Source organism: Moschus berezovskii, chromosome 18 (genome assembly GCF_049115385.1).
Source record: "Moschus berezovskii isolate FMDL1 chromosome 18, NW_MosBer_1.0, whole genome shotgun sequence".
NCBI classification, from domain to species: domain Eukaryota; kingdom Metazoa; phylum Chordata; class Mammalia; order Artiodactyla; family Moschidae; genus Moschus; species Moschus berezovskii.
Window position 1 is genome coordinate 41630989 of NC_142477.1, and position 24326 is coordinate 41655314.

General features: G+C 36.2%; 1 protein-coding gene and 1 pseudogene across 3 annotated transcripts in view; both read right to left on the reverse strand.

The window, feature by feature from the left end:
• Positions 1–23848, reverse strand: part of RICTOR (RPTOR independent companion of MTOR complex 2) — a 128689-nt gene extending 104841 nt beyond the window's left edge. For 2 of the 3 annotated variants that reach the window (XM_055422140.2, XM_055422139.2), the window contains exons 1-2: positions 23777–23848; positions 23558–23605 (exon numbers count right to left, since the gene is read on the reverse strand). In XM_055422140.2, coding sequence (XP_055278115.1) covers positions 23558–23605; positions 23777–23825 — 97 coding nt within the window. In that variant the 5' untranslated portion in view covers positions 23826–23848. Of the gene's footprint in view, positions 1–15821; positions 15864–23557; positions 23606–23776 lie in introns of all 3 variants that reach the window. The other variant, XM_055422141.2, reaches the window with a different exon arrangement.
• On the reverse strand, positions 5007–15815 carry LOC148774974 (histone-lysine N-methyltransferase SETMAR pseudogene; annotated as a pseudogene).
• Positions 23849–24326: the final 478 nt, after the last annotated feature.

A 24326-nucleotide genomic window follows, 5' to 3' on the forward strand; every position in this document is an offset into this window, starting at 1 on the left:
TCATGTCTGATACACAGTAACCACCCCAAAAAACATTTACTGAATAGATGCCCCACATCACACTGTGAATACTAAAATTTAAGAATTTATAATGGAAATGCTATCTTCTAATTAATTATAATAATGACAATAACTATAATAGAGATGCATATAAAAAAGCAGCAAATAAGAAAGATCATACTGCTTTAATGTATCTGTTTTTCAATTTCTATTGCTTTGGAAAGGAATCACACTTTCTAAGGTAAGAATAAGGTTATTTCATATGATTAACAATGAACTGCCTTGACCTTAACTATTTACCTTACCTAATTATCTTCTAATCATTTCATCATCATTTATTTTTACATGGTAAGTAATCTGTGAATTTTTAAAGATTTTCTGGTAAAAATAACTTAGATGTTTTGGCAGAAAATGAAGAAGAGTTGGGGGAAAAATATGAAGTACTTCCTTAAGAGTTCATCTCCTTCCCTTTTTTACAGCAAAATTAGAGATCAGAATGCTTAGGCTTATCACACTTGTTATGAGATAATTCCTAGTACAAAATAGTAATCAAATTCACAAAGCACTTTCACTTTGTGAACACATACAAAGTATACACAAAAGCCATTCACCGGGCTACAAAAAAGATTCAAAGAAATCTTGGTCATCACATTATTTTATTGCTATTTTTCTGCGGAAAATCTATGAAAAGTACTGTCTGCAATCAGAACATTTTCTAAGATGGTGAATAACTAAAATCAATTTCCATATAAAGATTACAATCACTAGATGTTCTGCTTAGTCTGTTAAATCATTAGGTTTCCACAGTCCTCTCGTCAGAAATCTTTCATCATAAGAAAAAAGTTCTGTTTCTCTCTGAAACAATTTACTATGTAAATCAACCTTGTAAAAGAACAGAACAGCTGTGCCTAAAAGCTGAGACAATTAGTTGTTATATACCCCCAGCCTACTAGATTTATTTACAACGTTAGCTGTACATTTTGCTTGTACAGCTATTCTCATGTTTCTGTTTTTCTCTATGAAACAACTATTTATAGGTAGGATCACTTGTCTGACAAGTGGCTTCTATGAATGTACTTAAGGACTTCCCTCTCAGAGACTGAGGAGCAAAGGGTACAAATACACTTTGGCTGCAGGACACAATTTGAATGCGAGTTAGAAAGTTGAAAAATTCTATTACAGTGTTATTTTCTAACCTTTCCATTTGTATTCTTGGTTTCACACCTTACTAATTCCAGTATTTCCATCATTAATTACTCACTATTTCTAATTGACCTGTCTCTTTTACCTGTCTTTAAAAAAAAAAAAAAATGCTTCTGCCCAATGTTTCCCATTTTTGATGTGACATTACTTCTACCAAAATTCTCTGAGACTCAATTAATTCTTACCTCACCTTCTAAATTCTACCAATTAGGTATCTAGGCCACCATTCCACTAAAGTTGTCCTCTGCAAGTTCACTATTTGCCCAATGTAAAGGTTTTTCCTCAGATTTTCAAGCTCCCTGACTTTTCCATTATAGTACTATTGGCCAATGATAACCAAACCTACCTTCTTTCTCTTGGTTTCTATAATCACACTATCTTGGTCCTCTTCATACCTATTTCTCACTGTTGCTTATGTACTTCTCTTAAAGGTTTGCATTCCTTCCTCCTATTTTATACTCTTTAATATGACCAAAAATTCTATCATTTCCCCTTAGGTTTCTGTTTTCTTTGTCTCCGTAACACTAACAAATTCAATTTTAACCTTTAAATAAACAAAGCCTCAAAGTTTCAATTCTACATTTTATCATTATTCTACATTTGCTGAAAAAAACAAATCTATTTTCATGTTTGGTGATCTGTCATCTCAAATTCAGTATGTCCTGTAATCAAATTAATTCATCCTTTAAAAAAAATAAACAACTTTCCAAAATTTCCTTCTACGGCCAATAGTAATAATGTCTGAACTAGAAAATTACATCCAGGACAACAAATATCACTGAGACATCTTATACAGACTATATCACAGTAGTATCTTGTTTTTATGTACTACTAAGTTCTCAATCAGTGCCCTGTGGATATTACCACATGTAGTATTCTGTTTATGCTTTTTATGGCTCAGTAAATCATTTATATACATCAAAGAAGACACATCTCATCAAAATTATCAAGACAAAAACATAATTACTAATGTGGAGTCCCAGGCATGAAGGAGACACATGATATATTAAGCTTTTTCATGAACCTTGGTCAATGGTGATTTTAATTGTGCAAAAATGCCATAATACACAATTAATTTGTGTAATACAAATGTAAACAAACTCTCTAATTAAAAATTTACTACTTGTTATTCTTCCATACATTTCACTCAGGCAGGCATAAATAACTGAATTAGCACCAATAATCAAAATCTAAAAGTAAATTTACAAATGTTTGAATTTAACCTTAAAAAAGCTCTGAACTATTATAAAAATATAAAGCACTTCTTTGGTTATCTCTTGCATGATCAGGATGTCTAATTGCTAATATTTTTATATTTATTTATGCTTTCTGGTAACGCCTTTAAATATAACTGCTTTACATACTTCTACTACAGGACCTTCGGATGAGCCTTTGTCTGACATGCTGGTTAGACACACTGAGATAATACAAATTCTGGTGAGGTTTTGCTGCCAAATAAGTTTAGGTCAGGTTAGGTTTTGTCACGTCACTTTATTTACAAAAAACAGCTTTCATTTTCAGGGTTTTTGGTTTTTCAGAACTGTGGATAATAATAGGCTGTGGGTCTGTACAATTAATATTACCAACATTCCAGATCCTGCATTCTTTCCTACAACAAAGTCATCAAAACTGTTTCTCCCAATGACACAAAATATGTACCAATACTGAAGTATAAATTTAGATCTCCTTAGTCAAGATGAGTAAAGTTCAATAAGGAAAAAACTTGTCACCACAGAGAATTTAATCCCCAACAAATAACTTTTCTATCAATTCAGAATAAAAATTCACTGTTTATGATTAAAAAAAAAAATTGGAAAGAAAGACTTCGCTTCAGGGCAGCTACCTGGCTACTAAAATACATCTGGGAACTCCAAAATGGGTGCTACCTCGCAGCAAGTTAGAAATGTAGAATCTTGCACCCTCCCATACATACCCAATCTGACTTCTCATTAAATCAAGATCCTCGGTGTTACATTTGTACATTTATGCAGAAAAAGTTAACCTAACAGGCCCAACTGCTTTTCCTTAAAAAGGTCTGCTTACCAGGTTAGTTGTTGGCTTACATCTGGAAACAAACTCTGGGAATGTTTCTACCACCCTAACTGTAAGAGTGGCTTCCTGGCCCGAAAACTATTTATGCAAACAGTATGGTTTATGCTGACCATCTGCATTCACTCTCTGACTCTGGATACACTTAGAACACTTATTCAACAGAGGCAGAGAACAAAGAAAAGTATTTCTAGGTAAACTGAAAAATAAAAAGAGACTTCCCTGAGACACTGAAGCAAGTGTCTCTGGAACCTAGATACATTCTTTTGCACAATCAAAAAAAATCTCAACGAGAGAATTTTAACTTAAAGTATTCCTTGGTCTACCATATTCCCGGGCAAGAAGCAGAGGCAAATTCAACCATTAACCATCACTCCAACCCACCCACCCAACTAAGAAGCCACCCTTGCCCTGGTTATAAACAGAAGGAAACATGAAAACAAGTCAGTATCAATAGAAACAAAACAAAAAACTAAAAAGACTTTAAATATTAGAATTACCATATACATAATACAAACAATGAAATAATATTTTATATATCTAAAGTTGGGGTGGGGGGACTTCCCTTGTGGTTCAGTGGCTAAGACTCCACGCTCCCAATGAAGGGGGCCCAGGTTCCTGGTCAGTGAAGCAGATCCTGCGTGCTGCAATGAAGATCCTGTTTGTCACAACTAAGACTCAGTGCAGCCAAAAAAATAAATACTAAAAAAAACAAAAAAAGAAAAAACTTGTTCCATTAAGGGTCAGATTAAATATTTCAGGCTTTGAAAGCTATAAATATAAGGTCTTTTTTTATAAGTAATTAACTCAGTAATAGTAGCACCAAAGCAGGTTTGCTGTTGCTGCTAAGTCGCTTCAGTCGTGTCCGACTCTGTGTGACTCCATAGACGGCAGCCCACCAGGCTCCCCTGTCCCTGGGATTCTCCAGGCAAGAACACCGGAGTGGGGTGCCATTTCCTTCTCCAATGCATGAAAGTGAAAAGTGAAAGTGAAGTCGCTCAGTCATGTCTGACTCGTAGCGACCCCACGGACTGCAGCCTACCAGGCTCCTCCATCCATGGGATTTTCTAGGCAAGAGTACTGGAGTGGCTTGCCATTGCCTTCTCTGAAAGCAGGCATAGACAATATTAAATGAGCATATCTATGGCTGAATAAGACTATTAGAAATGCAGCTTTGTAAGCCTTACATCACAAGATCTTCAAGCTATAACTTGCAAACTTTTGGTTTAAAAGAAAGAAAGGACCGGAAACATAAGATTCAAAATTTACAATTATCTAAGCAGAACTTCTTAAACTAAAAACAGCATGACTGAAATTTTAAAAACTCAATGGGGGGATAAAAGAATAGATACAGTTGAGAGGAGAACTAATGAACTGAAAGATGTATCTAAAGACATTATATATCACTAATGAACTGGAAAATGTATGTGAAGATGATATGTATATGATCCCCCCAAAAAAGCAGACAAAATACATGAAAGAATTTAAAAAACAAGAACGACAATAAGAAGTCTAACATGTATTTAATAAGAATCCCTAAACAAGAAAAAATGTAGGAGATGCAATACTCAAAACCTCAAAGATTGAGAATTTTTCAAAATTCTTCAAAAACTTAGAATCAGGACATACAATGAATTTCAAAATAGTACAAACAACCATCTAAACACATTTTTTTCAAGATATTTAAAGGCAAAAGAAATAATACATAATCTGAAAAGACAGATTATGTAGAAAGAAAAGCAATGTGATATATATTTAAAAAAAAATGAAACCAAAAGTGTATGAATCCTGACTCAAAATGTTAGACAGGAAATCTAAACACTAAATACTAGATAATCTAAAGAGAATTACTGCTAATTTACTTAGTTGTGCTAATAGTATTGCAGTTAAATATTTTAAAGTCTTTATCCCTTAGAAATACACACAGATGTATTTACAATAAAAATAATATAAGCCGAGGTTTGCTTTAAAATTATCCACAAAGAAAAAAGGAAAATATACAAATGAAGTAAGACTGCCCCATATGTTTATAATAATTGAAGGGGGATAAGGAATATATGAGGGCTCCTTATATTTTTCTTACATATTATGACTGAAATTTTTCATAATAAAATATTTTAATGAAAGTCTGATAATCCCAAGTATGTGGATCAAGAACAACTCTAACATATCTCTACTATGATATTATTTTTTTCAGATAAGCAGTAATTCTACATCAAATTATACAACCTACAGTAACTTATGTATGAGTTCCAGAATTCATATACAAGACTATATATAAAATTATTCTTTATAAGAGCAAGGAACTACAAATGACCAAACATCCAAGATTAAAAGAATGAATAAATCACTGTTATTTATTTAATAACATTTACCTTCTGGGTTTTCACCCTAATACTTGACAGACACTATGCTAGGATCTCTGAACAAATTTTCTCGTGTTATACTGTAAAAATCTTGTAAGAGCCAGAGTATTACTACGTTGGTATAAAAGTAATTGCAGTTTCAGATCCGAATTTTAAATCAGTATAACTAGGCTCAATCACATCTTTAAGAAAATAGGAATCATTACAGTCAACCCATTTTTATCAACAAGAAATAGACTGGTTTACTTCTGTAGCATAAAAAATTCATGCTTCAGGATTTAACAAACTCTTAGAAAGCATTTTCCATGCAAAACGTTGTCAAGATGTTTGAATACGTGGTAGTCAGTTGGCAAGAGGTCAGGTGAATATGGCAGATCAGGCAAAACTCTGTAGCCCAATTCATTCAACGTTTAAAGCACCTGTGTGACATGTGGTCAGGTGCTGTCATGCAGAAGAACTGAGCCATTTTCTGCTGACCCATGCTGGCTGCAGGGTTTGCAGTTTTCAGTTAATCTCACTGATTTGCTGAGCATACTTCTCAGATATAATAGTTTCGCTAGGATTCAGAAAGCTGAAATGGATCAGGCTGGCAGCAGACCACCACACAGTGACCATGACCCTTTTTGGTGCATGTTTGTCTTTTGGAAATGCTTTGGAGTTTCTTCTTGGTCTAACCACTGAGTTGGTTGTCGCTGGCTGTCATATAAAATCCACTTTTCGTCACATGTCACAATCCAATCCAGAAATGGTTCATAGTTGATACACAGAATAAGAGAAGATGACACTTCAAGACAACGATCTTTTTGATTTGTGGTCAGCTCATTAGACACCCACTTATCAAGCTTTTTCACCCTTCCAATTTGCTTAAAATGCCGAACAACCAAAGAATGGTCAACACTGAGTTCTTAGGCAACTTCTCGTATAGTTATAAGGGGATCAACTTCAATGATCCTCTCAGTCGGTCACTGTCAGCTTCCAATGGCCAGTCACTGAGCTCATCTTCATGGCTCTCGTCTCCTTTGCAAAACTTCCTGAACCACCACTGCACTGCACATTCATTAGGAGTTCCTGGGCAGAATGCACTGTTGATGTTGCAAGTAATCTCTACTGTTTATGACCCATTTTTAACTCAAATAAGAAAATCACTTGAATTTGCTTTTCGTCTAACATCATTTCCATAGTCTATAATACATATAAAATAAACAGCAAGTAATAATTCATCAGCAAAAACTGTAAAGCAAGAAATGCACATTGAAATGATGTATAATATAGCCACACTTATTTAAGAATGTATTCCAATATCAAATGGTAAAGCTCACCAATGCAAAAGCAAAATTACTTTTGTACCAGCTAATATAACCCTTCCCACAAAAAAGAAAACTTAGGCTCAGAACATTAAATAGCAAGTTAGGTATTTCCCTGCAGATTACGGAGCAAGAATTTGAATCAAGATCTTCCCTATTACAAACTCAGTTTTCATTTCACAGAATAATTAGGAATGTATATTTTCAAAAAAAGAAATGTCAGTTTTCTACGCAAAATAGTTTACTTTGATAGTATTAAAAATATCTTTTTCACAGCATTATAAAAGTAAACTGTGGTTAATGAAGACCTGCACAAATTACCAATAAGTTCTGAAGTAATACTGTTTCAATTTGTAATTCCTATTTTATCTCTGCATGAGTCTGTAAGCATATAACAAAATCAACTGGGGGTAAAGGAGGCAGGGTTTGACAAGTTTATCTCAAACAACCTTCTTAATATTGTTACAAGTCTCCTCATCTCTGATCTACCTATAATATTTAGAAAGACCTTTTCTAAGTCTCACAACTTTAAGTGATCTCTAAAGTTTCTGCTACCTCTAAACTCTCAGTACTTACTCAGCTTCAAGGTTCCACACCAATAAACTTCAACTACACTATTTCCTGCCTACCTCTTCTAGTTTCTCATTCTCCACTCTCCCTCTCCCCAAGCACTTTCTATCTATGGTTTCTTCCTATCTCTGGGCCTTGGTATCATATACTCATTCTACTTGACTTTCCCCCTATATCTTCACTTGCTGCCTCCCTGTTAGTCCTGGATTAACTAAATATCAGAGTTTTCCCTGACAATCCCACTAACCATCTATCAACTTCCTTTCTCATACTATACTTTTACATTATTTCGAGCATTTATTTCTACTTAAAATTCTGTGTTGACTTGCTTTTATCTGTGTTCTCCCTACTAGAACATAAACTCCTCAGTGGAAATATTCAAGGTTTTCACCATTGAATCATCAGCAAAAGAAAATTACCCAGCACATAGTAAAGGTAAATAAATATTTGTCAACTATGACTAAGGGAGGCAGGAGTGAACAAATTATAGCAATATTAAAAGAAAGGTAACATACAGTATGTTATAGAAGCTCAAATAATGAAGATAGTCAACCCAGCTGAGAACGTAAGCATTAACTTTGTGGAAAATGTGTTTCTAGTTAAGAGTGAAGAGAACAGTTTGGAAAACGATAGAACTAGAATAGGGATAGTAGCTATGAAGCCAATGCAATCACCCAAGAAAGAAAATGAGGCCTCTGTAATGGTATGGCAACAGAAATGGAAAAAAAGATTTATCCAAGGAGAGGGAAATGGCAACCCACTCTAGTATTTTTGCCTGGGAAATTCCATGGATAGCAGAACCTATTGGGGTGCAGTCTGCTGCTGCTGCTGTTAAATAGCTTCAGTCATGTCCGACTTTGTGCGACGCAATAGACGGCAGCCCACCAGGCTCTGCCGTCCCTGGGATTCTCCAGGCAAGAACACTGGAGTGGCTTGCTATTTCCTTCTCCAGTCTATAGGACTGCAAAAGAGTCAGACATGACTTAGCAACTAAAACAACATATTTTGTTTTATTTTCAATTTTATTGACGTATAGTTTATTTACAATGTTGTGTTAATTTCTGCTGTATCAGTTATCAAGTGAATCAGTTATAAATATACGTATTCTTTTTCATATTTTACTCCATTACAGCTTATCACAGGATACTGAATAAAGTTCCTAGTTCTTAAAAAAATTATTTTTTCAGTATTTCAAAGATAAAATCATTATCATCTGGTCACAGATTTGACATGCAGAAAAAGGACAAAGAATGAGGTCAGAGTGTCTCCCGGGTGCTCTCTTGGGTGATCTGGCCCATTAAAGTAATGCGCTGAAGACCCAGATGGAAATACAGAAAGATTTTTATAAGAGTAAGGTAATTAGTAACTGTGAAACATAGAAAGCTTGATATACATGGCCACATGGTTAAGACATTGAGTAAGCTGTTGAAAAAATTGGTCTGGAGCCCTCAAACTAAACACAAATTTGATGGTCATTTATTCAGCCAATAAATGATTTATGGTCACTTATCAAGCAGATATAAGGCACTGGGGCTATGCCAGGCATGGAGGATACAATGGTGAACAACACCAAGGGCTTGTCCTCACAGAACTTACATTCCAGGGAGATAATAAATAATACTGCAATTGGCAACAGTGACAAGAGCTATGGAAGAAAACAAAACCAAATGGAAAATGATGGAGATGAGGGTTACAACAGATGATCAGAGAAGGCCTCACTGATAAAGTGGTATTTGAACAGAGTTAAATGGAGAGAACAAGCCTACTAAGATTAGGGGAAGAATAATCCAGACAATGTAATAAGTACAAAGGCCCTGAGAAGAGAGTAGATAGGAATGAATAAAGACAGGCTGTTTTGCCAAATATAATGAACAAAAGGAAGACTTAGGAAATAAGAATGGTTGTGAAGAAGTCACTAACTAGATTATAGTGGCAGTCATCACATATAGTGGTTTTTATTTTTAAGGAAAACTATTTCACATATATTCCAGTATTTAATACAATGCTAAAATACAGCAGATGCTCAATGAATTTTTTTCAAATTAATGAATGAATAAATCAAATGGAATTCCCACTACATTTGAACCCAATTTATGTTTAACCACTTCCTGAACTCCAATTCATCCCAAAGGAGAAACCAAATACCAATCTAAAAGTCTATACTATAAGCTTTAGTAATCTTCAGAAGCAGAATTTTTAGAATAGTTGGAACAGTGACATCATCGCTAAAACAAGTATGTGCCCTTCCAAGAGGACACCTTAGAAGGAAAACATCTCCTTCATAACAAATAATTTCTAGACTGCTGAACAACACATCATTTGATAAATCCTTCACACAATTGGTAATGTTTTGATAAAATATCATTTAGACCAAGTTCTGATCATGTTGGTGAGCCAACAATTTACCACAGTAGCTCAGCTCTATGCTAGTAAAAATCATTAAAAATAGTCTGGAAAAAAAACTACGTACCAGTATTACAAGAGCAGTAACTAATATAATCCTGAAAAGCATGGTTAAAAATATAGATTTACTGCATTTAACCATTCCTCATTAATAAAATCAAACAAGCAATGACTCAAAATTCACCACTAAAAACAAGCATTCTTTTGGTAACTAATAATCCACACAGTTTAAATCTGGTTCAGTGAACTAAATATTCTAGACTCAGAATCAACAAGGATATTCCAAGGTTAATGAATGTTCCCACCTTCAGGGAATTACAAAGTCACCGTTTTCCATACTTTCAAAGAGTATATGCATAAGAATCACCAGAAGACTAGAAATGGAATAAGAGAAATAGAAATCAATGAAAGAAATTGAAAAAATGAGGGAAAAATAGAGAAACAATCACATGAAGACACTTTGTAACTATTAATGAGGTCTTCCACTGAAAATATTACTGCAGTGAGGTCCAAGAAACGCTTACCATCTACCCTTTTTCTCCATAAAAATATTTTAAGTGGAGTGAATATTAATATTTAAAATTACCAACGTTTAGAAAACTCACTTCATCAAAACTTCTTCACCTTCAGTATAGTTGAATATTGCTTCACTTTCACATTTACTCTTGTTTTTGCATACTGAAATAAGTAAATGTTATTCTATCTTACTCATTTATACTAAGCACATGTTGCCAAATTGCTGTTTAAGTATTTAATCAATTTCCTATGCAATACTCTCTTCTACTTTCTTGAGGATATGCACACCAAGAGATGGGCAGTAGAATCTTCCTCACAAAGCACTGCCAACTCAGAGGAAAAAAAAAACCTAAAATTCAATAAAAGATTAAGTAAAAAACAAATGAAATAAAAAACAATTAAAAGTTATCTTAAATCAAGGAATAGAAAACACTATCAAGTATACATAGGAAAAGAAAAACTAGTCCATTTCAATAGCATGTCTTATTACAGTAGTCACCAGAAGACTAGAAATGGAATAAGAGAAATAGAAATCAATGAAAGAAATTGAAAAAATAAGGGAAAAATAGAGAAACAATCACATGAAGACACTTTGTAACTATTAATGAGGTCTTCCACTGAAAACATTATTGTAGTGAGGTACAAGAAATGCTTACTATCTACCCTTTTTCTCCATAAAAATACTAAGCCAATTTTCATAATCATTCTACCAATTTAATGAGGTCAACACAAAACTTTCATTGGACTGGAATTCTAATTTTTCCAACTTTCTAACTGGTAGCTTTGAACTCCATATGGTGATCTATTAATTTTTCTTTAAACAGTCATTTTGAAAAAAAGAAAAAAATTTCACCTACCCAGGTGTGTTAATGCCTAAAATCTATTAAAAGGTCAGACTGAAGAGGAAAAAAAGACATATTCAGAAAATGATTTTAAAAGTTTTTTTAAAGTTGGAATTAGTGGAATTATTCCAAATTCTATTTAATCACATAATTCACTTCCCTTTCAAATTAAAAAAATCCATATATATCATGATACATCTGACACACATTAGCAGACTTGGATTAAAATAACTTCGACTTTACATACAACACAGTGATACAACATACTATTGAGCAAATGAAGTTAATACAAAAGGGTATATGTAATATAGAAGAAAATCACATAAACTTCAAAAACAGGCAAAACTAATCTATGGTATTAGAAGCCAGAATAGTGCTGTCTTTGGTGGGGGAAGTAGTGCCTAAATGGAGACAGAATGGGAAATTCTAGGGTATTGATTGCAATATTCTGATTCTTGACCTGGGTTCTGATTATCAAAATGTTCAATTTGTTAACTTTCATAGAACTGTAAATTTATGACAACTCTCAGATCTACATTTTCTCCAATTATAAATAAGATTTACTGCTTTCTTACTATAGTAAATATTTTAACAACAAAAAAAGATGTTTTAACAGCTCCACACAGTTTTTAAGTACTGTACTCTACAGTACCCCCATTCTACAAACCCAAAATGAATATTAAAATTGTTTTTCTTAGTCTACTCTCAGTAAAATACTTTGTCTTTTATTTATGCCCTATTTGTCTTGCTTTAACCACATCTACTCAAAGTTGAAACAATGTCCCATTTTTTTACAGTTCACACTTAAACTCTCCCTCTTCTCATCTCCTTTGCTTTAACTGACCATGTAAAAAACACCTAATATCTATTTATATCTACCTGCCAACTGTAATATTTTACAAACATTTCACTAACTCCTCCAATAGAGATGAGAAAATATACTCAGAAAAGGCAGTTTGTCCAAAGTAAAAAAATTCCAAGAGGCAAGGTTCCAAAGCTTAGGCGCTTACAGTTCCAGACTGTCTATGTATCAAGCACTGTTTAATCACTAAGTCCTCTCCGACTCCTTTGCGAACCCAAGGACTGCAGCCCGCCAGGCTCCTCTATCCATGGGATTTCCCAGGCAAGAATACTGGAGTGGGTTGCCATTTCCTTCTCCAGGGGATTTTCCTGACACAAGGATCGAACCCATGTCTCCTGTGTTAGCAAGTGGATTCTTTACCACTGAGCCACCAGGGAAAGCATGTTATTAAATGTTGTCCGCATTACTTTCCATATTAGTATCCTACTATTTTATATATTTTTTACCTTAGTCTATATCTTTATACATATAATCCTACTATTCAAATTGTAGACATATATAATAACTTTATCAAGTCATATCTCACCTACCTTGAACTATGCTATGAAGCAATTACCTGTCTTGAAAACAACCAGGATGCAAAAGAAAGCACTCCAAAAGATGTCAATAAAAATTCAAAGTATATATCATCAAAGTTTACTCACTACAGTTCACGTTATTAACAGTAAAGCCCTTTAATTCCTATAATCACAACTTATTTATCCTTCTTTTCCATATAATGTTAACAAGTCCCGTTAAAGTTTCTATTTTACATCACAGTAATACAAAAAAACTTTCTAAAGTAATTTCAAATATGCTAAAAATAGACATAATATTTATACACACACATACTTCCCCCAAATCCATTCATATTCAAGTACCTCAGGTGAATATTTAGTGGCAATATACTTATTTTTAAAATAATTATATTTTTTCTGAGACACTTATAATATAGAAATAATCACTGATAAAAGTAAAAATCTCCTAGGACTCAAAAATTAAATCTAAAGTTTCTTAACAAAACAACTATTACAAGAAACAATAATATAGCAAAAGGCAACTGCCACAGTCTATCCAAATCTCTTATGCTTTTTATTTCCTTTTGAAAACCAGCATTTTTTAAAATTTCTTCATTATGCCAGGTAAAACAACATACAGTTATATATTCAAAACAATGTGGAAACAGGAACACACAACACTTAATTCTCCCGTGACAGAAAAGGGCTATTTTAAGGTTTTATTAAAAATACAAAGTGATTTAAACTTTAAGACTACACCAATCTAAAATTTAACTCATTACAAAGTCATAAAATTTTATGTTAAGAATTATTCCTACATGAAATACAGAATCCTACACAATTTAAGAATTAATCCAATTCATTTTATACCACATTACAGCATTCAAAAATAACACAAATTACAACCTATAGTAATAAAATCACAAATCACTCTAAATAAACAAGGTAAAAACAGCTATTTGCATTCAAATATCCCACTCCCATGACTTCATACTAACATTCTGTGACAGATATGAATAAAATTGTATCTACAACACATTGTTAAATAAAACATTCCACAGTATTCCACTTGCCACCCCTAGAGAGTGCCATATAGCTAGAGGTTAGAGTTCATAGCTCACCTACCTCCAACCACGGGAGTCTTCTCACTCACTCTGCAACTCTATTCCCCTCAGTTTTTCCTTTTTTTTTCCTTGGGGGAGGGGGTTGGTGGTGATGGGGTTGTGGCGAAGGTTAGGGAGTATATTATACAGAATTATGAGTGAAAGAAAAACCAGGGCAATTAAAAGTTTCACTATATGAGGGATGAACAATTAAGCATGGAAATAACTAGCAATATTATTTTAAGATGTGATTTCTCAAACTATTAATAAAAAATATATATGTATACACATCTAAAAACAGTTAAATTCACTTTTATCTGGCAAGCTGTTTCTTCTAAGTAACTAAAAGTACATTACTTGGCAATCTTTGTTTACAGCTTCTGTGTCTCTTCACTATTTATTCATTGTAAAAAACACATGAAATTACACTGGGTTCTGAACAAGATTACTTGCAATCCCCGCAAGTTGCAATTCAACTTTTGTTTTGCTCCTGAGTGTTAATTTCCCCAAACACGTCATCCTTTACCCAAATAATCAGAGGGTAGGATGTCTGGATTTGGCAACAAAACAGTCCATGTTTTTCAGGATAATCTTAATTTCAAATATTCTCTCTCACCGTCAGCTTCCATGTTTAAAGTCGGAAAATACGTTTAAAGTCAAAGTCATTTTAATGTGGGAAATAATAAAACACTTCTAGTATCTACTTCCAAACTGCACATATCTAGAAATAAGTTTGATACAAATTTACAGAGCCCTTTGAGCATGCAATATTAATGAAGGGGAGATATACTACGAACCAATGGAAGTAAATTATTTATGCTTAGGTTTGGAATGCAGCCAAACATCTATATACTCATAACCAGAAGCACACAATTACTTTACAGCATGCCTAAAATCTCTGTCTAGTTAAATACTACCTTCAAAGGTTTGAAAAGCGCTGGTCTGAAATATAATCAGCCTTCAGTAGATTTATATACAAAGCTCATCACCAATTTTTTCTCAACAATATGCCAGGAATATGTTAGTTCAGAAAAGTAAGTACAATTTTTATTTAAACACTACCCTTTTATGCAAAGGTATTACAGGTGTCAACAATTTGATGAGGATTCCCCTCTAGGTCATTCCTTATCTATCTCCCATTTTTTTCCTGAATTCCTCTAGCTTTGGTTTCCTTTATAAAGATAACTGGCAGGTGCTTCAAATACTACGTCCTGATACAGGTATATCCCAACCATAATATAAACTCTATAAAGCCAAGAATTATCCCTTCCTGATTCACATTAACATGTACTACAAAAATATGCTGACTCAACATTGTTAACAAACCATTACAAATCCAAATTTTTCAACATTTTAGGATAAACAAAATGGCAAAGTAATTGAAGGGGCCAGATTCTTCAAAATTCAGGTAATTAAGGTTAAAAACTCTTGCATATTGCTTACTAATCTCAATTGACTCCTTGAACAGGTATGTTTGAAGCCTTGATACATCCTCAATTTTATTATATTTTATATAAATTTTGTCATTACTAGTCACATCACTCAGTTTATGGAATATGTCTGACTAGACAACTACATAAGAGGAATGTTAAGAATGTACTTAGGTTTATGTTCTCTTTCAATCTTATGATTCTGAACACATGAATGTTATATTTAGCTAGTTTTACGTAATTATTTTCAATTTAGTTTGGCATCTGTATAATCTTCTAAGTACATTCATCCTATCAATTTAACTTTGAAGTAGCTATTCAGCTTTAACCTGGTCATAGTAACAAAAAAAAGCACAGATAATACAAAACAATGGATGATCCCAAAAGCATTAACAGTCAACTCTCAATTATTCATATGTGGATTACCTAATAAATATTTTAGCCTGTTTACATCCACTATTCTAAGAGTATTTGCTTAAGAAATGAAAGATACATCAATCTACAGTAGGGGATGGAAGAATACAAAATCTTCCCCAACCATATGTAAAATTATTTATATATTTAGAATTCTTCCACTATTATTTACCTTTTAATGAAGTGTAGATAACTGAGAGTGGACTGTATTCAGCTTGGTGATAGAGGTACAGATACACAGGCATGCAAACCATTCACTCACCCCACTGTGCTTTTCACAGCCCTATTTTCAGTAGCCTGAGACCTGGGAGGGGGAGGAGGCAGCAAGTCACTGCAGATGATCACTTAAAAGGAAATTGAGAGTTGACTATAAATTTACATTTAAAGTACTATGAAATACCATACTCCTTCATGTACTCATGCTGTTGATGGGAATCCTTCTCACAGTAATTTAACAAGTGATTTAACAAGACTTTCTCTTTAACCTTTCGATATCCCAGAAACACCCTGATGCCTGAGAATCACAAAGACTGAAGATGAGAGGGCTACGCATGTCAAGTAGTATGCATTTTGGAGGTCAGGAAACCGAAGCCTACAGAGGTTAAACAAGCGTGCCAGATCAACCTCAGATTAGGGGAGAGAACCAAGTTCTCCAGAACTCAATTTCAATGCTACAGCTCACAGTGCCTTCAACCCAAAGCTCTCTCCCCTTGGCTTCAAAGATCACAATCTTGCTCATTTTTAAGCTTTCTTCTCTTGTTGGCCTCTTTCCTTTTATTGATCCCTGTGCCGTGACATACACTCTAATCAGCATATATTCTAACATCCAAATCTTTAGCTTTTTCTCCATTTACATTCTTCCCTCTCTCAAGGCCCTAAAGCAGAGAACAATCAGATCACAAGTTAAAAACAATTACAAAAACATCCATGCCAGAAATTGCTGCTACCTCTTAAACGTCTCTGAGAGAATCAATCATCTGAAACTCAAAGTGCAAAGCTGAACTCATTATCATCACTTCCAAAACAATTTCTCCATTTCTTGGCACCAACACTTTCATTGTCAAGTCTGCAAATTTAAATACTCTTTTACTTCTACTCTCAATATTGTGCCCCTTTTCTCATCTCTCTCTCCGTTCTTCCTTACATGTTTCAGTTATTATTATACGATATATGCTGAGGAAGAAGCTTCAGATCCAGTGAAAAAAGAACTGAGCAAAGAACTTAAATAAGGCAATAGTAAGTGATATTTAGAAAGGAATAAACAAAGATGTGGAAAAGTAGAGGAGGAAGCAATGAATTCCCAATGGGATGATAAGGAAGGATTTTCCCAGAAGTGGCATATGACCTAGACCTTAAAGAATTAGGATTTCTCTAAAGAGTGCTGAAAACTGAATTCTAAGCACAGAAAACAACCTATGCAAAGTAAACAGAAACTGCATGCCATGTGCAAGGAATAACAAACAATCGTCTCTGACTAAAGCAGAGTCTCGATCAAAGGCACAACAGGATCTCCAAGGAGAAACAACATGAATGGGGAATGTAGGTGCTTAGACTAGCAAATTCTCCACAACCCCCCTTTGAGAAGCACTGTGTGAAAAGAAGGGAGTGCTTTACCCAAGCAAGCTATGTGGAGAGACAGACTGACTAAGAATGGTATGGTTAAGATAGTATAGAAGAAAATAACTCTGGAATCACAAAAGGCCTTCAATACCAAGCTAGGGAATCTGGACTTTATACTATGTGCAAAAATGAAACTATTAAGTGTACATGTATTGTTGTTGTTATTTTAAATAAGAGAAATGAAAAGATCAGATACAGATTTCAGGGAAATAATCCTGGCAATCATATAGCAAAGAAAATGAAAAAAGTGAAAGAAAAGAATATTTTACTGTCATCCAAACCAGATAATGCGGAGAAGGCAATGGCAAGCCACTCCAGTACTCTTGCCTGGAAAATCCCATGGATGGAGGAGCCTGGTAGGCTGCAGTCCATGGGGTCGCTAAGGGTCGGACACGACTGAGCGACTTCACTTTCACTTTTCACTTTCACACATTGGAGAAGGAAATGGCAACCCACTCCAGTGTTCTTGCCTGGAGAATCCCAGGGACGGGGGAGCCTGGTGGGCTGCCGTCTACGGAGTCACACAGAGTCGGACACGACTGAAGTGACTTAGCAGCAGCAAACCAGATAATGAGGTCATCCAAATGATATAATGTGCATAGACCAACAACAATGAAAATAGGAGAAGCTGGATTCAGTAGGTATTTCAGAGGCAAATTGGGGAAACATGGCAAATGAACACAGTGGACAAGCAATAGGTCTCTAGCTTGAATACCAAAAGATGGTGGTGGTACCAAGAAAGTGAAAAGTGGGTAAGTTTTGGGGTGCAAAATTTTATACAACACAATCTCTGACAATTACCTACCACACATACACGCTAAGAAGTTTTGCAAGTTTAGAAGAAAAAGTGTGAACAAAAATGTAATTATCGTAACCATCTCAATTCATGAATTTTTTGAAGCCATGAGTGAAAAGGCTGCAGAAGGTAGCATCAATAAGAGAAAGGACAAGAAAGTCAAGAACAGAACCTTAGGGTACACTTGCTTAAGGAGCTGGAAGACCAGCCAGTAAACAGAGAAAGAGTGGCATGAGAGTTAAGGAAAACAACCAGAGTTTTAAGACTAGCAACAGTGTAGTAGCTAGAAGTGCACAATCTGCAGTTAGTCACTCACTAGTTATTCAGGTAAGGCTGAATAACTTACCTTTCTGAGTTGCAGTCATTAAAATTTTAAAAGTCTGTATCTTCAACTGTAAAACAGGGATAAGAGAACCTCAAACAGCTGTCGGGGCTTCCCAGGTGGTGCAGTAGTAAAGACTGCCTGGTAATGCAGGAAACACAAGAGACAGGGTTCTATCCCTAGGTCGGGAAGATCCCTTGGAGAAGGAAATTCGAGAAGGAATTTCCACTCCAATATTCTTGCCTGGAAAATCCCATGGACAAAGGAGACTGGCAGGCTACAATCCACAGGGTGGCAAAGAGTAGGACATGATTGAGCACGCACGCAGAGAAAGAGTTGTTGAAGATTAAGTAAAATAATATGCTTTACTGTCTGGAACAAAACTATTAATACAGTAGTAGTACTAATAATAGAATGGGGAACTTAAAAATGCCAATGAATTTTGCATGAGGTAACTATCATCCTTTAAGAAAACTATTTTAAGTACAGGGGGAGAGCTGTGCTTACAAGACAAGGACTTAAGAAAGAAAACTGGAGTGAGGATAAACTATTCTGTGTGTAGAGCCTATGAAAAAAACGACTTCTGAAAATCTTTGTCTTTATCGTTCCATATGTCTCACCATCATCCCATGCCTAGAAAAGTGATCCATAGGAAGAATACAGCAAATGTTTGCTGAATATGAGAAAATTAACCTAACAGGAAGTAAAGAAGCAAGAAATCTTCTACAAGGAATCGTAGGGGAAACAGAATCAGGAGCATAAAATTCTTTTCCAGTTTAGCCTTGGAAATAAAGACAGATGCTTTATCCTCTGATTTAAGAAAACAGAAGGTGAGTATAGGTGAAATATAAAGGGGAGAAGACAGGTAGATTCACATTAGACAGCTTCTATCTTCTTAATAAAGAAATAAAAGAAATAAAATCCTTCTCTATGCAGGGTAGGAGGATTCCAAAGTCAGCTTAGAATCTGGAGAAAAAAATTAGTGGGTTCATCCATTCCAACATATATTCAACTTAATTTGCCTCCAATACCCTGGTCTAGTGCCCCATCATCTCTTAGAGTCTATCAGTGGCCTACAGAGCAGCTCCTCTTCCTGTCTTTACTCTTCCCAAGGTGTGGTATATTCTCTTAACATTAAAGCCCACATTTCCTTCCACTATGTCCACTACTATTTTATGAGAAGTCAATCCCTCTGTGAAGCTGCCTCTGAGCCTCTCCTCAAAGAGTTAATCATTCTCTCCTCTAGGCTACTTCTGTTCCTTGTACAGTTTGATTAATTTATTGTTCCATATTGCAATCACTTCTTTATGTCTGTTCCAGTAAAATCTGAAAAAGGGAGTAATATCTTCCTCATCTTTAGTCCTCCAGCACTTAATTCAGCATTTATTACATAAAAAGCAGTCAAATGTTTGTTTTGTCTAACTGACGTAAGTGATTAAACATGAGTTTAATCCTAACTAGAAAAAAAAATCACAAAACACAAAGTGTTCAAATCTGCATCATTCAGATAACCTCCCTGCTTTTCTAAGTATTAAAGAGCAGCTAAGACAGTCAACCTTTTCATTCCTACTAATGGAAAAATAAAAGGATTGGTCAAAAATATGAAAGACTCAATACTTAATAAATTATATTCTAATATTTATATTTGAATATACATGTTTCCATGTCCTAGGAATTCACCTTGAACACAATAATTAAATTATACTAGGAAGGGTTTCTTATTCCAGGAAGAATACTCTCTCTTCAGGTTATTCAGTACCAGGAAGAGATGCCCTAGTAGACTGATTAAAAAAAAAAAAAAAAAGACTATCCTTGCAGTGGAAGTGGTTAAGGGAAGCATTTCAGTTTCAAAATAAATTTTGGCATGCAAAACAGAGAGTATTTAATGATACCAACAGCAGTTATCAGGGACTTTCACAATTAAGTAACTGCCTGAATAAAACTTGAAGCAACAATTACCAATAAATCAACTATAGGATCTCCTACAATGAAGAAATTTCTGAACTCAAAATTAACCCATAAACAATTTTTAACTGAAGCACTTTCATACAAACCATAGCAGTAACATCAAAACAAAAACTAAAGAACCTTAAACCTCTCCTGGGCTTCAAGAAGCTTGCAAGGATGGCCAAGTCTCATTACCAAGAAATTTTCTGGAATCAGGAAGAAAAACCATAAAGTAGAATATTTAATATTTTTAAATGAAATACAACATTTCATCCTAAGTACATATAATAGATTGTTCTTTACTTAGACCTAATACTGGTAATGTCAGTTTGTTTGGTTTTTTTTACTGTTGTTATATTCAAGAACTTATAAAGTGCTGTATGTCAATTATCTCCCAAGAAAAGAAGAAAAAAATGATCACAGTAGGGGTGGGGGCCGAGGAAACAAACTATGTGATGGGGACATACAAGAGTTTCTTATAAGTTACTATACTCACGTATTCACATATGATTTATATAGTTTGAAGCTTAACAAATTGAAAAATAAAAAAGAATTCCAGTTCAGAGAGATTTTACACAATTAATTTTATGTCTCAAAAAAAAGAAATCTTCAATACAGTGATTCCTTGTTAAGAAGTTCATAATACTCAAAACAATCATCTGAAATACTTTAAATGTGATATCAAGAAGTTTTTCATTGTTTAGGAAAGCAACTAATATTTAGCTAACATCACTCACAAAGTCCTAGGTCCCATTCTGAGTACTATATGGCCTAGTTCATCTACTTCTCATATTCTTAACAACCTTCAAGAATAACCTGAAGTTAATTTTTTTTTAAGCTGAAGAAACCAAGAGTTAATGAAGGTTAAATAACTGCCCCCAGTCACCCAGCTGAGATTACAACTCAGAACTATTTGACTTTATACTACACACTGATGGCTCCTCAAGGAATTACAATGACCATAGCCTCTATTTTATAATGAACTTTGTTAGCTACACAATGACTTTCTCAAAGGTTACATAAAAACAATGAGAATGAGAGCAAACACTGCCTTAGCATTTAAGAAATTTTCTCGGTTACTCAAACTTTATCTAAAACATGCCGTAATCCAATCCACAAACAGCTGCCCTTCAGCTGCAACCCAGACTGCCCCACAGTTCTCAAATGATTACGGAAGCTTAATTCCTCATGAACTTTCTTCATGTTAGATCCACAAGCCTTCTAACAATGAATGTTTGTCAGAATAGCAATTTTTCTAACAAAAGAGTCACTATACAAAGAATCTAACTCAGATTTTTCTTATTCAAAACTTCCTTAAGATTTAAGAACAGTTCTCACATGTCCTCTCACTCTTAGCTGTATATTGCTTTTGCAATCAGTTTCAACTAGCTGTGCATACTTCATTCTGAACTGAAATACATCTTGTCAGGGCAAGCGTTTTCTGCACTTTTTGTATTGCTATTATCCTAGAAACACCTATAGACACAGATGGTTACCTCTCAGGGAATATAGCATTCTAAATAGTAAATATACAGCTATCTGTGTACTTGAGTAAAACTGGAGTAAATCAAAGGAATCAACTCAAATCTGTACATAAGCTCTTTTACTACCCCAAATTTTGACACCAGACAAACCACTACATATAGGAGACCAGCAAAGTCAATTTAAAGCACAAGTATAATTCATTTTCTAGTACCACATTCAAACAGATTTTTAATGCACAAATTAGACCCAAGATCTATCGAATAAATGGTCTTCTCACCTTCATCTAAAACATACATGCACATATATAAATCATTAAAACTACATCTTTTACAAAACTCAAATGCTAAATTGAGCCCTGTGGGAATCTTGCTTATTTTGTTAGGAAATTTACTAGAAAATCTTTTCTCTCATGTATTTTAAACAGACTTTTCATATGCATGTTATAATCAAGTTTCCTGTTACACAAAAGTCAAAAGTTTTACATCTCTCTACATTAATATCCAAACCCTATCTGCTGAAAAAAATGTTCTAATTTAGTGCGTTATTGATCTGATTAGTTGTCATTTCTATTACTTAAGCCCTATTTTATTGTAGAAATTCCGCAAAAGTACCTTGTTCACCCGAAACTAAGTCCCTGAACTTTCGGAATAAAATATTGTTACAAAAATATATTGTAGCTAAATTAAAAACTAGCCTTTCAGTCCACGAAACAGTAATCTTACATTATGATATACAAAATAAAACAAATTAGAGAATGCGCTATGCTTTAAATACAGAGATGATCCTCAACAATGAGCCCGCATCTAACAAATACCGTAAATAAGCCATTAAGTCAAGTAGAACGTACTTTAAAATTTTTATATAGAATGGTTAAAAGGACTCTTTCTTTAAACTTCCTAAAGTGTTTTTCAGATCTCAAAAAAGAAACTGGTTCTATACAGCTGAACCAGGTTACACGCTAAGTTTCAGCGGGTGTGAAACGACTTCATCGGAATCAAGAGACTGAATCTTGTTTACCGTGGAAGAGAAAAGAAAAACCTTGTATATAACTACCAAATCCTCAGCGAGATATTGAATAAACTCCAGTTATGGTGACTGATGAAAATATACTGGCCAGTAGCCGGATTAGGTCCTTAAAAATATAACCCGGGTTTACCCAGTTCCGAAGGTGTAAACAAACCCGTCGCCACTGCAGAAGGTAAACAATGAACCTGCAGCGAGGGTGAGGGGGCGGTCTTTGCCAACTACAGTCTCAGCGGCCCGGGAAAGGGAAACCAGAGGGAAACACACACACTTCGCAGAAACCATGGGGCTCTGGGTTTCGCTACCGACTTATTAATGCTGCGGGTCCCCCAGGGCGCTGGGCAAGGAGAAAAGCATCACGCGCTCGACAAGGACCGAGCAGGTCCGGCTTTGGCGCTGGGGGACGGGCAGGGCAGGATGTGGTCGCTCTTCCCTCAGACATCCTCTAGCAACCTAAATAACAGCCTCCACCTCCCTCCGGCCGCCCCTGGGATTCGGCTGCTTGAGCTCCGGGATAGGACGACTGCGCTCCCCCCGGGGTCTAGCAAACCCAGAGGGTCGGGGACTCCGCCGAGTCCCGCTTGGTGCTCCCGGGCAGCGCAGCACCCAGAGGCCCGGAAGAGGGCTCGGGGAGAGGAAAGCGGGCACCGGGAAGGGGGATGGGTCCGGGAAGACAGCCCCCGACTCGCTCCCGCGGGCCGGCAGGCGGGGCTCGGGCTCCCGTACCCCCGCAGGTCCCGTGCGGGGCCGGTCCCCAACCCCGGCTCCTCCCCAGTAGGACGCCTTGGCCGGCGCCCCGCGTTACCTCGGGTCAGATCCAGCGGGACGTTCTCCTCGCCGCTGTCATTCCGCCCTGCGCGAAACAGACACATAGCCCCAGTTAGGATTCGCTCCCAGGCCAGCGGTGGCAGCCCTGGCTCCGACCAGCGCCCCGGCTCGCTTTCCCCGCCCAGGGCCCGGGGGAGGCAAGTGCCAGGGGTGGCGGCTGCCGGGCGGCGAGGGGCGAGGGCTGCAGCGGACTCACCTCGTATTCGGAGGTTCTTCAGCGAGCGGCCGCGGCCGATCGCCGCCATATTGACGGGTTTCAGTCACAACACCGGAAACCTCGCCCAATCGCGCGAGAACCCCTTCCCCTCCCCGCGCGCCGCGCCCGCCCCCAGCGGCATCGCTCCCGCCCCTCGGCGGCGACTGGCGGCGGGCAGCGGGTGGTGCCGGCTCACCCGGGGCGCGGAGGGAATGGGATACCAACTCGGGATCTCGATAGCGCTTTCGACGGAGGGTGGAAGGCGCCGCGACGTGTTCGGCCCTCCCGGGCACGTCCGCCAGGAGGGGGCATTTCCCACGAGGGGAATCCCATTGATGCGAATTTGCAGCGTGGAGGATGCTTCCCGTCCAGCCGCCGCGGAAACCGTAATCTAAACCGACGCTAGGTGGGAGGAGGCCGTGATGCGCCGGACTGGCCACCTGCTGAAACCATCCTGTATGACTGTTTTCAAGTCCTGAAATAAACAGCCCTTCTTCCTTATTCATCAATTAAGACGATTTTATTAAAACAACAATACCAAAAAAAAAAA